Source organism: Hipposideros armiger, unplaced genomic scaffold (genome assembly GCF_001890085.2).
Source record: "Hipposideros armiger isolate ML-2016 unplaced genomic scaffold, ASM189008v1 scaffold_13, whole genome shotgun sequence".
NCBI lineage: Eukaryota > Metazoa > Chordata > Mammalia > Chiroptera > Hipposideridae > Hipposideros > Hipposideros armiger.
The window spans coordinates 2,978,553-2,993,905 of record NW_017731363.1 but is presented as its reverse complement, the minus strand read 5'-3'; the positions used below and the strand labels follow the sequence as shown (position 1 = coordinate 2,993,905).

The 15,353-nt window shown below is 44.2% G+C and overlaps 1 protein-coding gene across 4 annotated transcripts in view; it reads right to left on the bottom strand.

The window, feature by feature from the left end:
* NHS (NHS actin remodeling regulator) overlaps positions 1 to 15,353 on the bottom strand; it is a 353,602-nt gene that overhangs the window by 41,876 nt on the left and 296,373 nt on the right. For all 4 annotated transcript variants that reach the window (XM_019666690.1, XM_019666701.1, XM_019666721.1 and 1 more), the window contains exons 2-3: positions 9,160 to 9,312; positions 3,077 to 3,210 (exon numbers count right to left, since the gene is read on the bottom strand). In XM_019666690.1, coding sequence (XP_019522235.1) covers positions 3,077 to 3,210; positions 9,160 to 9,312 — 287 coding nt within the window. The remainder of the gene's footprint in view (positions 1 to 3,076; positions 3,211 to 9,159; positions 9,313 to 15,353) is intronic.

The window sequence follows — 15,353 nt, the reverse complement described above, 5'->3', positions numbered from 1 at the left end:
CTGGCTTGGGACACCAGAGGGCCCCGGTTCAGATCCCACATATGAGGGCCGGTGACACTGCCCTCCACACACACACAAAAATCCCTGGTGATAAAACATATACATGTTCTATGTCATTATATTCCTCTATAACACTATTTTTGATATTGTATTCTATCCTATGACTACATCAGAATTCATTAAACTAATGAATTAAACTAATGAAGTCTATTGGTCGATTTTTAGGATATTTGCAATTATTTTTCCTATTGTAAACAGTGTTTTGAAGAACATCTTAGTGAATAAATCTTTGCATATACTCTTGTTATTGCCTTGGGATAAATTTCTGGACATAGACTTGCTAGATCAAAGGGTATGAATATTTTATAGTTTTGATAAACGTTGACAAATTGCCCTCTAGAAAGGGTATGAAAACTTATACTTCCTCCAGTCTTATATATGATAGACATTATAGGCTTTCCATGTAAGGGTAAGAATTTTATTATAAGTGATTATGAGTATAGATTCAGATATTCATGTGTTTTAGGCACTGCTCTGGGCACTTTCAGACACAGTTTAATCATATTTACATATCATTGTATTAAGTCTTCTTAACAACTTTGTAAAATTGAAATTATCATCCCCATTTTGCAGATAAAGAAACTGGGACTCAGATATAATATCTTTTTCCAAATCACACAACCAAAAAGTTGTTAGAGCTGGAATTTAAACCTAGTTAAGACCCATGATATAATCACTATATCACAGGGACTTGATTGGCTAATAATAATAATGATGATGATGCCTAATACATAGTGCGTGCTTATTATGTATCAGGTACTGTTTACATGTATTAACACATTCAGTCTTTGTTCCAAACTTATGAGGCACTAGCTATATTATCCCTGAGATACTGAAATGATTATGTTGCCCAGGGTCACACAACTAGTAAACAGCGGAGCTGGTATTCGTATCCAGGCAGCTTGCTTCAGAGTCGATGCCATTAATGACCAAAGTATAGCATAACAGTTTGCAGCATTGTAGAAGATTGTACAGCAGCATCTCATTGTACATGCTTTTATAAAGGAGGAAAACATGGCTTGCCTAAAGTCTCATAGATGAAAGGAGAGTTGCTGTCTAACAAAATGTCTATCTAGCAGTTTGGCTGCAAATTTCCTGTCCCTGTACCTGCAGCGGTTTTTTTTTCTCTTATAGCAATATACTAAGCCCTTGTAAACTTCCTGCATAAGGTCTGAGGGATGTAACTCAAATGAAAAATCTTTCAGTGAACCTGGTGACCCAAACTCAGTTGAACAAACGAGAGTTAAAATTTCCCAACTTACTTAGAAATACTAAGTATCATCATTTGAGATGGGTCAAGTTTCTGAAGTTTACATAAGTACAATCTAGACTTTTCCTTTATTGATGTTTGTTGGGTAAATGAAGCACCCTCATTGCTATTCATTATTTTAAGCCTTTTCCTATAGTTTTACCTTGGTATTTAGACATTTGTTATTAAAAATTATGCAGAAAATGACAATGGGTAATATTTTTATGTCATTTCTGTAAATGCTCAACATTCTTCTCTCCCACCTCAACCCCTCCACCCCTAAGAAAACCAACTTAATGAGCCACAAACCATGTATAATGAATGGGAAAATATTTTTAGCATTTTATGCAGAAAGTGCCTCATTAAGAGCAAATGCTTCAGCAAGCAGATTTGAGCTTAATATGAACTTTTGTTGAGCAGAGACTTTTATGGCAAATCACTAGCATGTGTAACTGCTCTATATAAAGACCTAGAAAGCCCTAAGAAGCTCTTACCTTCTCTTCTTATCCCTGAGCTGCACTACAGCAATGCAGTGAGTATGACATGGCACTCAGTGGGCACTTGATGAGCCTGAAGGACATGAAGCCTACCATCCAGCCACAAGTAGAAAAATGTCTATGTATTGTCCAACATCGTTCCCTATTTTATCTGGATATGTTATATCATGCAGATTCATTTACATGACATCTGTTCATCTGGCTGTTTGGCATCATGGGACCCAAATAATTTGCATCTATTTTGCATATTGTAAAAGCCATAAGAATACAGGGTATATAGTCATACATAACGAATTTAATTTCAAATAAAAACCTTAACGTGTAACCACACTGTTGTAACTTCTTTAGACTTTGGGCCTCAAAATACAATGACAAGAGAGCAGGGGTCCAGCCATTTGGACAGGCAGGATGGGCTGATTTGGTGACAGCAAACACAGCCCCTCACTTCAATGATGCTCAGTTCAGAGGCACAGAGTGCTCACTTGTCCCCACTGAGGCCCCAGAAGGCACATCTGGGAGATGGTGTTTGCACTGGCTGGTAATATTGTTTGCAGCTGTTCTGAGCTGGGCTCAGCTTCATCATCTGTGAGCCCTACTTGGGGCTTGGGCTAAGTTATGGCCACACCCACCCAGACAAGGCTGAAATTACTGGCAGTGACGCCATCACTCTGGAAATTGGTTACCCTGAAGAACTAGCCTCCATTATAGAGTGGGGAAGCATGACATGATGAGATGAGGTGTCTTCAAATGGAAAATTTCCACATCACTTAAGTTCTTTTCCAGCTCACCCCAGAGGCAGCCAAGCTATCACCTGACTAGGAATGACAGTAGTGGTCATAGAAGCTAACATTTATTGAGGTTTTACTCTGTGCCAGGCACTGTGCTAAGTTCTTTCCATGCCTTATCTCATTTAACCTTCAAACACAATAAGCTAGGTACCATTAATATCCCCATATTACAGATGAGGGAACTGAGGGTAAGTAATCTGCCCTAAATTTTCAGCTTGTGTGCAGAAGAACCAGGATTTGAAGCAAGTTTTTTCCCTGATTCCCAGATATATATATATATATCTGTATCCCCACTCTATTCCAAAAAGAGGCATTCATTTCAGGAATGCAAGAAGAAAAGAGTAAGTGGTTCTCAAATGCCCATGATTAGCTCTCTCAGGCGGCCCAGCCTCCTTCACTAGGAGGAGGGAAACTGACTCCCAGGATCCACACGTGCTTCCTGATGAGCAAGGACAGGGCTGCCAGTTGGCCACCAAACTCACCGTTAAGAAGTGACGGTCCTTAACTTCACGCCTCCTCTGGCTGTGAGCTGGGGGGTAGGCCGGCAGTGGGGGAGCCACTACAGAAAGGGGGACAGCGGCTCTCTGCTCCCGGCGATCACTCCGGCTCCGATGATCTAGGGGCAGAAAAAGCAATAATACAGAAACAGGCTTGGCATTTTCAATTTGTCTTGTCCCCTTGGGAGGATGAGTAAAAGGCTGGGGAAAAGTGAGGTTTTGCTAATCTAGTTCAATTGTATACCAAATAAGATTTTCAAAATGGTTCCAAACTAAACTTCCACTTTATATTAATATGAAGCTGGACAACTACATTTCATTGGGTCCATCTCATAATCTTTGTACAACATGGCTCACTCTTCAGTTGGGAAAAAGCAGTATATTTCTCAGCATGCCTCATTTCAAAACAACATGAGCAAAAAAAAAAAAAATCGAGAACAATGATGGAAGATGTGCTGAGATCATGCTGGAGTGAACAGTAGGCCCAGACATGCCAGATCCACCGGGAAGTACCAGGGACAAATTCTCACAGCCATTCAGGGGGTTCCGGAGCCAGCTCATACAGGCTTAGGGGTGCTAGGTGTTACGTGTTTCAGGAATTTTGCAAGCCAAGTTTTAAACTGTTGGTAGCTTGAAACAGGCCATGGTGGGAGTATGGTAAGATATTTGAGAGAGCCACATGTCAGGGCTTTTGTTTATTGACTTTATTAATTTTTGTTTGTTTAGAGAGCTTGTGACCAGCACACCATTGCAGCCATCTAAGCCCCGTCACCCACAACACTCAGAGGGCTTTGAAATCCTAGGCTCCTAGAGAACGGAATGGAATCCCAATGACAACAGTTGTCTGACTTGAAAATATAGCCAAGGCATTTCCATGTGTGGGATACAGTGGTCCTGACTTCATAGTAACAATCACTGCTACACCAAGAGCACAATTTAGCTTCCTGGGTGTTACAGTGGCGCTAACGCACATCAGCTCAACACACTGGCCACACCAAAAGCCACCCCACCTGCCAAAATCCAGCCTGTATTCAGGCCTGAAATCTCGTGACCCCCTCATGACCAAGGTACAAAGTTTCGCAGATTTCTTGAGCTGCCCTTCTATTACTTAAAATGACCATTATTCAGCACATCAGTAATAATTATGATGCCCAATAGTTACTGAGCAATTGCTACGTGTCAGAGATGCTTTGCTAAAACTCTTAGCATGATCTCAACAACTGTATGAAGTAGGTACTGACACCATCCCTCTTTTGTAGATGCTCTAACAGGCTCAGGGAGGCTAAGTCACTGCCGACCTCTCAGGGGTACACACTTGGCCCCAGAGCCCTACTCTTGACCAGTACTTGACTTGTAGGGACTGTAAGGCCCTAACTCACATTCTCACTCCTCAGAGCAAGACTGCTTGGGTTTGATAGTATTTGATCATAAGCATACATGTATTTTATCACATTCTAATTCTTTGATTGTCGATAATACAGAATATAAAATATTTGGCAGCTCATAAGCACTACTTACTCTTTTACCCATATTAGGAAATGAAAGCAACTACACTGACCCTCTCAGGTGACGTCAGAAGCCCTTTCTTCAAAGACCCGATAATGCCCAATGCCCATTTCATCTCATCATTGTATTGATAAAACTCATCTATGTGTCTGCTTCTTTCACTCGAAAGAGGACAAAGACTGTATTTTATTTAGCTTTTGAACCCAGTGCCCTTCCATGCTTGAGACATACTAGGTTCTCAATAAATGTTTGTTGAGTGACTGAAAGGAAAAACGAATTAATGCTTTCATTAAAGGCTAGTCTTTTCACATCAGGATGCACTCCATATCCCTACCTTTCTCAGCAGCTGTGTGGCTGGTGCTGTCGCTGTTAGGTCCTTCCTAGGTCCTATTGCCTGTTTCCACCTGCCTCCCCAATGCTGGCCCCATCCCTCTTTGCTGAAGTCAGTGTGCTGTGCTCTAAACTGGTACCCAGGCACTCTCGATTTTTCAGATTTCTGATCATGTCTGATTTGCCTCTCTGTGGGCCTCCCTGCTTGAACTGCCGACTTCGTCTGTGGCAAGAAAACGTGCTAGTGTTCCTCATCTTCCTTTGCTTGGAGTTTTTTTTTTAAAGATTTTTATTGGGGAATTGAGGGAAGGGAACAGCGTTGGGGAATCGGGGAAGGGGAACAGACAAGTTGCTGTCCTTTTGTTCTTCAGTCTAGTTGTGGAGGACGTCGCTTCACTGACCCATGTTGGTATGATCATTGCGCTCTTCCCAGGTGAGGCAGTCACTCGCCGGCCATTGGACAGCCGCTCATAGCAGCTCACACCGGCTGCTGGCCACTCACAGTAGCTCACGGCAGCCCACTGCAGCCTGCGCCGTGGCCAGCGACTCACGGTAGCCCAGCTCCAGGTGGAGCTGTTGTTCACCATCTTAGCTATAGAGGGCACATCGTCACTGGCCATGTGGGATCTGAACTGGGGTCCTGCTGCTCAGAGCTAGCATCCCAAGCAAGCTCTTAACCAACGTGCCACCCAGCCGGTCCCTGGTTGGGATTTTTTAGACAAATGTTGATTCCCATTCACAACCAGAAAAAAAGTCCTCATCATCGTGTAGGTAGTCTTTGCTAACCTGACTCCACAACCAATGTTTATCAGGAAGACTTTTTGGGATCAATGTCTTCCTTGTTAAAGTGCCTACCTCTGGTGCCACCCTCACTTTTCTCTGCAAGCAAACAGTGGGCTTTTTTTTTTTAATAAACGGGCAGTGGAAGGAAAAGCTCTGACATTCTTAAATTCATAACAAAGACTAGAATACAGGTGTCACTGGTTAGGAAAAGGTGGAAGGAAAGGCGGAGTCTGGAGGGAGACATCAACTTAATTTCCCATTCCATTGCTCTCCTCCCACACGTTCTTAAATCTATCCCTTTCATTCACCCTCGGCCAACAGTAGGCAGGCTAGATTAATGGCTCCCTAATAATGCTTTTTTTCTGGTGGTGGGGTGGGGAGAAGATAGGTTTACTAGAGCCTGACACTGAAGTAGACTCTTGGTTCTTATTACCTTCGACCAATGGAACTTAGACCCCAGCTCTGAAACTTGAAGTCAAGGAAATATAAAATATATCTCTTTATATCCATCTGGTAATCTCTCTCTCCTAGTCTTAGAAACATAAACAATGGCATCACTTAAAGCCATCATTGGCTCTGAGCAGAAAGAATTGCTAAGAAACAAGAGAAAAAAGAGGAATCAGATTCTCCATAACTTGAAATCCACTGAGGTCTACTTCCTCTGGGGAGCCCTCCCTAAAGCTCCATTTCACGATTACTGCCTTTCCCCTGAGCCCCCATATCACTATGTTGAAATCACCTGGTTACTCGTTGTCTCCCTCACTAAACCAGAAATCCCTTGTGGGCACAGGGACCATACATTACTGTTCTCTCAATCCCAAGTTTAGCACAATGCCTGGCCCTCACTACACTTTGTTGAGGGGTTTGCTTGCTACTGAGCAGATCTTGAAGACAGCCAATTTCTAGGTTCTAATCTCAGTCCCCCAGCTTCCACCTTATAGCCTCATCTCTAAAAGGAGCACAGAGCTGCTGCCACCACAGCCTCGCTTGTCTGTGCTTCATTATCCACTCCCTTCTGGTGGAAGCCAGGGCATTCCAGCTGGCCAAATAGAGAACCTACAGGGAAGCTCACTGCGGCATTTGCTGAGCCAGGTTGTGGTCTGATGGGTCAGTATTAGTCTTGGCCACCAGATGGCAGAAGTGGTATTCTCACGGATGCACTGCTAAGCTAGTATGTTTCTTGGACAAGGTTAAAAAAAAAGTCACTTTCTAATTTTAATTCTACACTGCATGTTTTTAATTCTACGATGCCTATAATTCCTGTTTATGGCTCTCTGCAGTGCTATTAAAACTACTACACCCAAGATTTGCTATTGAGACAAGCACAAAGCCAGCCAGTCTGTGGAGGTAAGATGCAGCTCCAGGGTCTTCCTTCCAAACCCCAGGAAGCCCCATATCCCTCTCTCAGCCCCCAGGAGGAAGTTCGGAGAAAATTGATATTGGCATTTGCTATTCTTCAGTTCTGGCATTAAGTCCAAACCTGACAACACAGTGAAATGTGATAGCTTAGGAGCAGCTTAATGTTATCTGGTTGAATCTGGAAAAATCTAATCAAGGATGACTTATGAATAATAATAAAGGGATAAAAATAATTATGGCTAAAGGGCTAATGTTACTCAAGCTCTCTAATGATGGGATCAGGGAAAGTATTTAGTTAGAATGATCAGATTCCTCTGTCGTCATTCTGTGCCCTCCATGCTCAACCTGTTTTCTGCAGAATTTGATTCAGTTGCACAAACATTCATTGAGGACCTATTATATGTCAGGTTCATGCTAAGGGCTTAGAACAAACAAATTAATAAGATATCCTTGCCGTTGAGTTGCTCATGGATGAATGGTGGAAGATCGGCCCACAAATGTTGAGTTATAATAATAAGTGGCATGATGGGAGGAGGCACAGGATATTATGGGAATGGTGCCTAATCCAGGTTGCAAAGCAATGGTGAGAATGTTAAGGAAGATTTCCGGAAGGTGGCTAGCACTAAAAGTTCGGTATAGTTTAGCTAACTATAACATCGAAGTGAATAATAAGAATGCCAGAGATACTTCTATTATAGAGGATACTGATTGTCACTCTTCACTATACATGTCATAGTATCTGCTACTAATAACCAAGGGGAATTTTTAGGAACAACTACATTAGGGATATTAGTAGGTTAGCTCTTTCATTAAAGGGGAAAAAGACTAGTGATAGGGGAAAACGGAGAAGTCATACACATGTGGAAGAAAATCAACTGAAAACAACATTTGTCACTTTATTTCCCCATCTTGATAGCAACATTCAAAGAGTCTATTTGAATTTTAATACATTTGCAAAATACTATTCCTTAAAGGAGCACAGAGGTATTTGGAACAAAGACATTGAATGTATAGACACCATCTGTCTCCACAGCAACCATCTAAAGGCCAAAACAGCTGGCAGGGCAACTTCTGACACACAATTTAGGGGGCCCTGAAAGGATGATGCCAGTTTTTCATCTCCTTGTCCTAATTAGAATGGTTTTAAGGCACTGAAAGGTAATCAGCATAAGAAAGGACTGCTCTCTTCCACCTTGACTGCTATGTGCCTCTCTGGCTTTCTCAGGACTATAAGAGAAATAGAAATAGTGATTTCCCTAGAACACAATCCATGGTGGGGAGAAAAAGAGCTCTGGCTGGGGGGCTGGAGGCCTGCATCAGGATCTTGCCACTGTACCCAACCTGCTCTGTGTGACCCTGAACAAGTTTCAGGCCTCCACGTGCTCTGCTGTAGAATGGAGCAGATCCCGGGTGCTCGGCAGGAGCAGAAGAGCCCCATGGGGGGGGTCTGGTTGTTAGATGATTGGGTGGGAGCCAAGGATGACAGCCATCCTGCAATGCACAGGACAGTCCCAGAGGGCCCCAGGTCCCACAAATATCCCACCGGAATTTCTCATAAGGGAAAAGTCTAGAAGCTATTTCTGAATCAAACCTAATTCCCTTTGCATTATAATCCAAGGTTGTTCATTTTATTATTTGGCTCATGTTTAATATACTCTGAATGCACCAGTTTTCATGGTGTGTCCTCCTGCCCCTCGCCTCCTTCGTGCCTCCATTTTTCCTCAGAATGGCCTCTGATTGTCCTTATTTAATGCAAACCCACTTTAGATAGGTGCAAACATCTGAATGCTTCTTTATGTCTTCTAGTGCTGTTGGGCTCGGTCATTTGCATATTGTAAATATTATTATTATAAATAATCTTCCTTTTAAATTGTCATTATTATCATATTTAGACCATCATGCTACTTTTAATTATGTGCATAGTAGGTTATATTGCCCATGAATTTCATTCAGGGTAGAAAAGGGAGTGTTTCAAAGTATTTGCTATAACAGAGGGACAGGGTGGGACTGATGGCACAGAGAACCACCCCTGGATGGGATAAGCTCCAAGTTGTCTCCCCGAAAAGCCCCCCAAGCCCAGTATCAGTCACCTCTGCGCAGGGCTTGCAGGCTCTGCCGAGCGTGGCGGTGTAGCTCCTCCACACAGGGTGGCCTGGTGGCTGGGAGGAAGATGTTTCTCTGCTGGTGCCACGGCGCGCGGTAGTACACACTTAACTTACTCTCGATGTCCAGGTTGGAGACGGCTGCAAGACAAAGGGAAACAGGGCATTACACATCAGGAGCTCTAAACTGTGTGTTTGGCAGACTCTGGGGTAGGGAGGGGGACAGGGGCGAAGTCTGGGCGGAGTGGAAGTCCAGACTGCTGCATCACACTGGGAACTCACGGCTGGAGAAAGGTTTGAAGTTTACACTGCAGAGGGGGACAACCTTTGCCCTCAAGCAAAGGAATGGGAGACCCCAGGGCACCAACCTCTCTCTGACTGTGACCAAATAACTTCCTTTCTACACCTTTACTTCACACTCTCTCTGACACAGTCGCTCATCACCCTGGACAAGCCACCGGCCAGCCATGCTAGGGGGTGGGGTGGGGGCCCTGTCTTCCCAGGAAGCAGAGAAAAGCCTCAGGGATGAGTCCCAAAGGTGGCCTCCGCTTCCATCTTCTGTCTGCAGGGCCTCAGAACTATAGTGCTGCACACCTGCTCATGATGCCTACCTGAACTCTGCCCCTCACTTGCCCTGCTTTCTGTTTCCTATGACCCCTGGCCCCCAACCCTTACTATTTAACCTTATCCTCCCATCCACCTGCCAACTCCATTGCCTGCTATGTTTCAAAGCATTGCTCAGCTTCCCTAGTTTCACCAAGGAGAGAACGCAAGCATTAAAGATCCCATTACATGGGCGATGGGTGTTAAGGGAGGAAAACCACAGACAGTGCTGGTGAGGAGAAGAACATGGTCGTTGCAACTCATCCAAGAGATCAGGGAAGGAGGCCTCCTTCCCCAAAACACAGCATTTGACTCACTATGTCTTCTGCATGTACACACTGAGCTTAGGATGGAAATCACTCATAAGGTGAAGGCAAACTCTTATGGAAGGAGCTGTTCCTAAGCAGGACTGTGATTAGGATATTATTGCACAGAGGCACTCCTGGGCCCCTGAGCAGCCCGCCAGCCTTGGAAATGGTGAGCACTGGCTCAGTCTGCCTTACCCTGCAGACCCACTGTCCAGACCAGACCCCCAGGGCTCACTCTGCTCCTCCCAGTCTCATTGGCTCTTTCTGCTCCTTTTCATCTTTTTCCAAGTGTATGATTTGGGGGCGTTCTACCCAACTGTTTATTTCTGTGCCCTAAACTGCCTTTTGGCTTCTCTCTGATCCTTTTCTTTCTGAGGTCTGGTCTCCCATTTCACTTTGTCTGGGAAGCCTTACCTAGAATAAAATCCTCTACAGATAGAGCAGAAAGGCAAATGAAAAAGAAAGGAGGGCACTTTTGTAGAAGAGGAATAGAAGAAATAAAACTGGGAAAAATGCAACCTTTTGGTAATTAATCTACACCCCCCCCAATTACTGCATATATGGCAGTTATTTTTGGGTTTGCATTTGTTTTCTAATGTAGTCTTCAGTAGTATGTTTTCCTAGAATAATGCACGCTACCCAGAAGGAGCACCAATACAAACAAAGATATATTTCCAAATATGCTAAAGAAACATCACATGGACAGGATCAAAGGGACAGCACCATGCCTCCAAAACAGTGATGTCCAGTAGAAATTTTCTGATGATGAAATGCTCTACAGTTGTGCCGTCCAACATGGTAGACACTAGCCACATTGGTTATTAAGTACTTTTTACTTTTTTAAAATTTAAATAGTCATAGGTGGCTACTGAACTGGACAATCATAACCATAAATAGTCTGTTATATTCCCTCACCTTCAGCCACAGAGCAGATTACTCCCTTTGACCTAGATTTATCCTTCTTTGATTTTTAATCTCCAAGAAGAATTCAAGCCCAAGAGTTAGAGATCCCAGGATTAACTTCCTGGGTAGGGTAGAGTACTTTTAGGGGAGAGTTCTACAGGGCCACAAATGAAGGCAGCAACTTTTCTTTCTTTCTTTTCTTTTTTTTTTTTAAAGATTTTTATTGGGGAATTGGGGGGATGGGAACAGTGCTGGGGAATTGGGGGAAGAGGAACAGACAAGTTGCTGTCCTTTTTGTTCTTCAGTCTAGTTGTGGAGGATGTTGCTTCACTGGCCCAAGTTGGCACCATCATTGCGCTCTTCCCAGGTGAGGCAGATCAGTCACCGGCTTCTGGACAGCCGCTCACTGTGGCTGCTGGCTGCTCACTGCGGCTGCTGGCTACACACAGTAGCCCATGGCAACCCACTGCCACAGGGGCTGCAGCCTACACCATCGCCGGCAACTCACGGCAGCCCAGTTCCAGGTTGAGCTGTTGTTCAGCATCTTAGCTGTTGAGGGCAGTGTCACTGGCCCTCATATGTGGGATCTGAACCGGGGTCCTCTGGCATCCCAAGCGAGTTCTTAACCACCGCGCCACTCGGCCGGCCCCAACTTTTCTTTCTTTAGTTACTCTATAACCTCAATCCTTTCCTTGGAAACCATAAGTGTTTGGTGAACCAATCAGGAGTCACCAAGTCCTGGGGACAATAAAACCTAAGAGGAATTGCTAGGGGAGAAGCCCACCTCTTCCTGTCTCAGATGAGGCATGGGAGGCCTTGGGGTAGAATGGGTGGGCCCTATCTGGATCAGAGCTTTCTTCCTCTCATGTGTAAAGTAATGTGTAAAGTAGAGAGTCGTGCTGAAAATAGAGGCTTTACTTAGCCACCCTTGGAGGCATACTCTGGTTCAGTGACGAGGATTGACTAAAAAGTCAGCCTTTCCCTGGATATAGAAGTCAACTCCCACCCAAATAGGGCAGAGGTCAGTACCAAACCCAACAGAGGTGGCTTGAATTCATGTGCTAGTGACAGCTGGGAGAAGGGACAGAACAGAAAGCTTGCCTGGTGGAAAGAAGACTCAAGAAGTGCAGTGGGCAATCCCAGAAGTAGGGGGCGGGGGCTTCTGAGCACCTCCTCTCCTAGGCCCGTCCATTCAGGAAGGCAGGAGCCAGGATTTGGGGCTGGGCCCAGGTGACTAGGGGGTAGACCAGAAGACTCTTACAACCCTTCATTCCCTCAGCACCACTGACAAGAAGCTCAGAGTTGAACTTTTCATAGCTCCTCAGAAATCAGGTCAAGTGGCTGTGGCTCTTCCATCTTTGCGTGCAGAATTGCTGAGCTCCTGCTATTTATCTCAATGTTGATCTAAAGAAAAAACTCATCAGAAGTGTTGGTCAAAAACATAGATTCCTGGGCTCCAACCTGACTCCCTGAACCAGAACTTCCAATAGAGAGGTCTAGTCATTAATCTGTGTATTTGAAAAGTGCCCCAGATTATTTTTTATCATCAGGAAAGTCTGAGAAACAAAAAATATTATCTGATGATGCCTTGGGATCCTGTGGGAGAGAAAGGAGATGGGCAACACAGGGAAAGGGAAGAGACTGCAGAATTTTGGAACATTCATGGAACATTTTCTAAAATAGCTGTTATGTCCCAGGCACAGTGCTGGGTGTTGGTATACAGCACAGAACGAAATACACAAGAATCTTTGCCTTTATGGAATGTGCATTCTTTGGTTCTGGGTGGAAATGGTTTAGGTGTGATTCTACCTGGAAGCAGAAGGTTGGGTGAAGTGACCTCTGGGAGACTCCTCCAGTTTTAGTATCTACGATTCCCTAGCGATGGTCTAAGACTTCTAGACTCTAAAGGCCATAAACACCGAAAAGATTATGGTCCCCACACCTTCATCTTCACCTTTCTGTAGTAGGTAATCCCAAATTAATGAATAAATTAGTATATCATAAAATAAATGTCAAGAAGTTTAGTAAAATTCTCTTTCCTTATTATTAAATATTAAATATCAGGTTATTTGAAAAAAGCATTCCTGGTACCTCTGCTTTCCTGATGCCCTAAACACATTCTTACTCTTACTCAAGCCAGTGCTGAGTTTCTGGCTCCTCAACTCTGCCTGCTGCTCAGGACTGTGGATTCACAGATGCAAAGACTAATGCATGAGTTGAAGTGTAGACAGCCAAGTCATGGTTCCTGGGAAGAACCAGATCTTACAATGGCAGCCTTCAGGGCTAGGAAGCCTCACCTCTTCCCTGTCTTTTTCTTCATCTGCTGAGCAGCTATAATGGATTACTGCTGTGCATTGGCAGGTGAACATTTCACTCATCAGTTGCCACAATAGTGTTTATCTCTTAGACAAGGAAGGGAAGCAAAACTCTTTAATGCCTTTGCTTTCAGTTTTGTCCTTTGGTTACAGAGCATTAACTAGTATTATATGTCCACTGGAGGCAGACAGACAGGCACTAATGGAGCTCTTCCAGGGAAAACTATCCCATTTTCCTTCTTTAAAAAAATCTATTCTTTTGCCTAAGTAACAGTTCAATGAAAGTTGAATCCACTCATTCATAATCTCGCTGTGCCATGGCCATTGAAAGGCTGACCACATCTTCAGGTTCCCCCTGCCCCCTTTCTTCCCAGTTTAACAATTTCACCATGGCTGAGCCATGCAAGATAGCAGGATTGGTACTCCCAGTAATGTTACTTCTCATAAAAATGATACAAAGAGAAGAAAAAGGTTTTTCCTCTGCTTATTTGGATATCCAGCAGTCCCTCTGTGGTAGGCAGAATTCTAGGATAGCCCCCCAAGATTTCTGCCCTCTCATATATAGTCCTCTCCGCTTGAGTGTAGGTAGAATCTGTGAATTATGTTCCATTACCTAGCAAGAGGGATTTTAAGATCCCTACTCAGTTGACTTTGAGTTCATCAAAGGGGAGCTAATTACCCTGGGTGTATGTGGTCTAATCAGCTGAGCCCTTAAAACAAGACATGGAGAAGCAGAGACACTCTCCCGTTGGCCTTGAATAACAATCTACCACATTGTAGAGAAGGCCACATGGCAAATAATGGCAGGTGGCCTCTGGGAACTGACGGTCTCAGTCCTACAACCTCAAGGAACTGAATTCTGGCAACAACCAATGAACTTAGAAGAGGTTCCTGGGCCCCAGATAGAACTCAGCCCCAGCCAAACCCTTGCTTGCAGCCTAGTGGAACCTGGAGCAGAATAAGACCCAGTTAACCTCTGCCCAGAATCCCAACCCACAGCAATTGTGAGATCATAAATGGGTGTTGTTTTAGGCTGCTAAATTTGTGGTAATTTTTTATGTGACAGTAGAAAACTAATACACTCTTCCACTATTTTATCTGCTTCTCTGGAGCCAGTCGCTTGTCTTACCTCATACTTGTCTTCTCCTCCCTTTGTTACTGCTCCCCAAGGAAAGGACAGATAATGGTAGGGGTTACAATGGGAAATAGGGCTATGTGTCTCATTTTTATCCCCTAGAGCAGGAAAGGGGTTACGTGGCTGTATCGTTTCTCCTGTCCAAGACTGTAGGCTCTTGCAGAGAGCTCCAGTCATATGCCAAGCTCTAAGCCAATTGCATTCTATTCATGACATCATCACAGAACCCAAAGATTAAAGTATTGCTCCCACTTTACAGATAAGGAAACAGAAACTAAGAGAAAGTAAGTGAATTCCCAAAGTCCTACACCTGGCAACTGGAAGAGCTGGGACTAGAAACCATCTCTCTTTGGCTCCCAAGCTGCTGCTCTTTTCCAAACCAATACTGAAATAAGTTTGTCTAGACAGTGGTTCCCAACCTGTGGGTGGCGACCCCTTTGGGGGTCGAACGACCCTTTCACAGGGGTCGCCTAAGACCATCGGAAAACAAAAAGATTTACATTACGATTCATAACAGTAGAAAAATTACACTTATAGAGTAGCAACGAAAATAATTTTATGGTTGGGGTCACCACAACATGAGGAACTGTATTAAGGGGTCGCGGCCTTAGGAAGGTTGAGAACCGCTGCTCTAAACTATGGCTGATCGGGGGGGAAGAGGGTCAAATGGGATGTCTGCCACATAAAAAGTATCTCGTGCTTCTCATGATCAAAATAAAGGATTCAGAACTTCTACTCGTTGTATCATCCATAGCATTAGGTGTAATCAAGAACTGAGTGGCGCATTGGTTAAGAACTGGCTTGGGACACCAGCTCTGAGCAGCAGGGCCCCGGTTCGGATCCCACATATGAGGGCCAGTGACACTGCCCTCCACAGCTAAGATGCTGAACAACAGCTCAACCTGGAGCTGGGCTGCC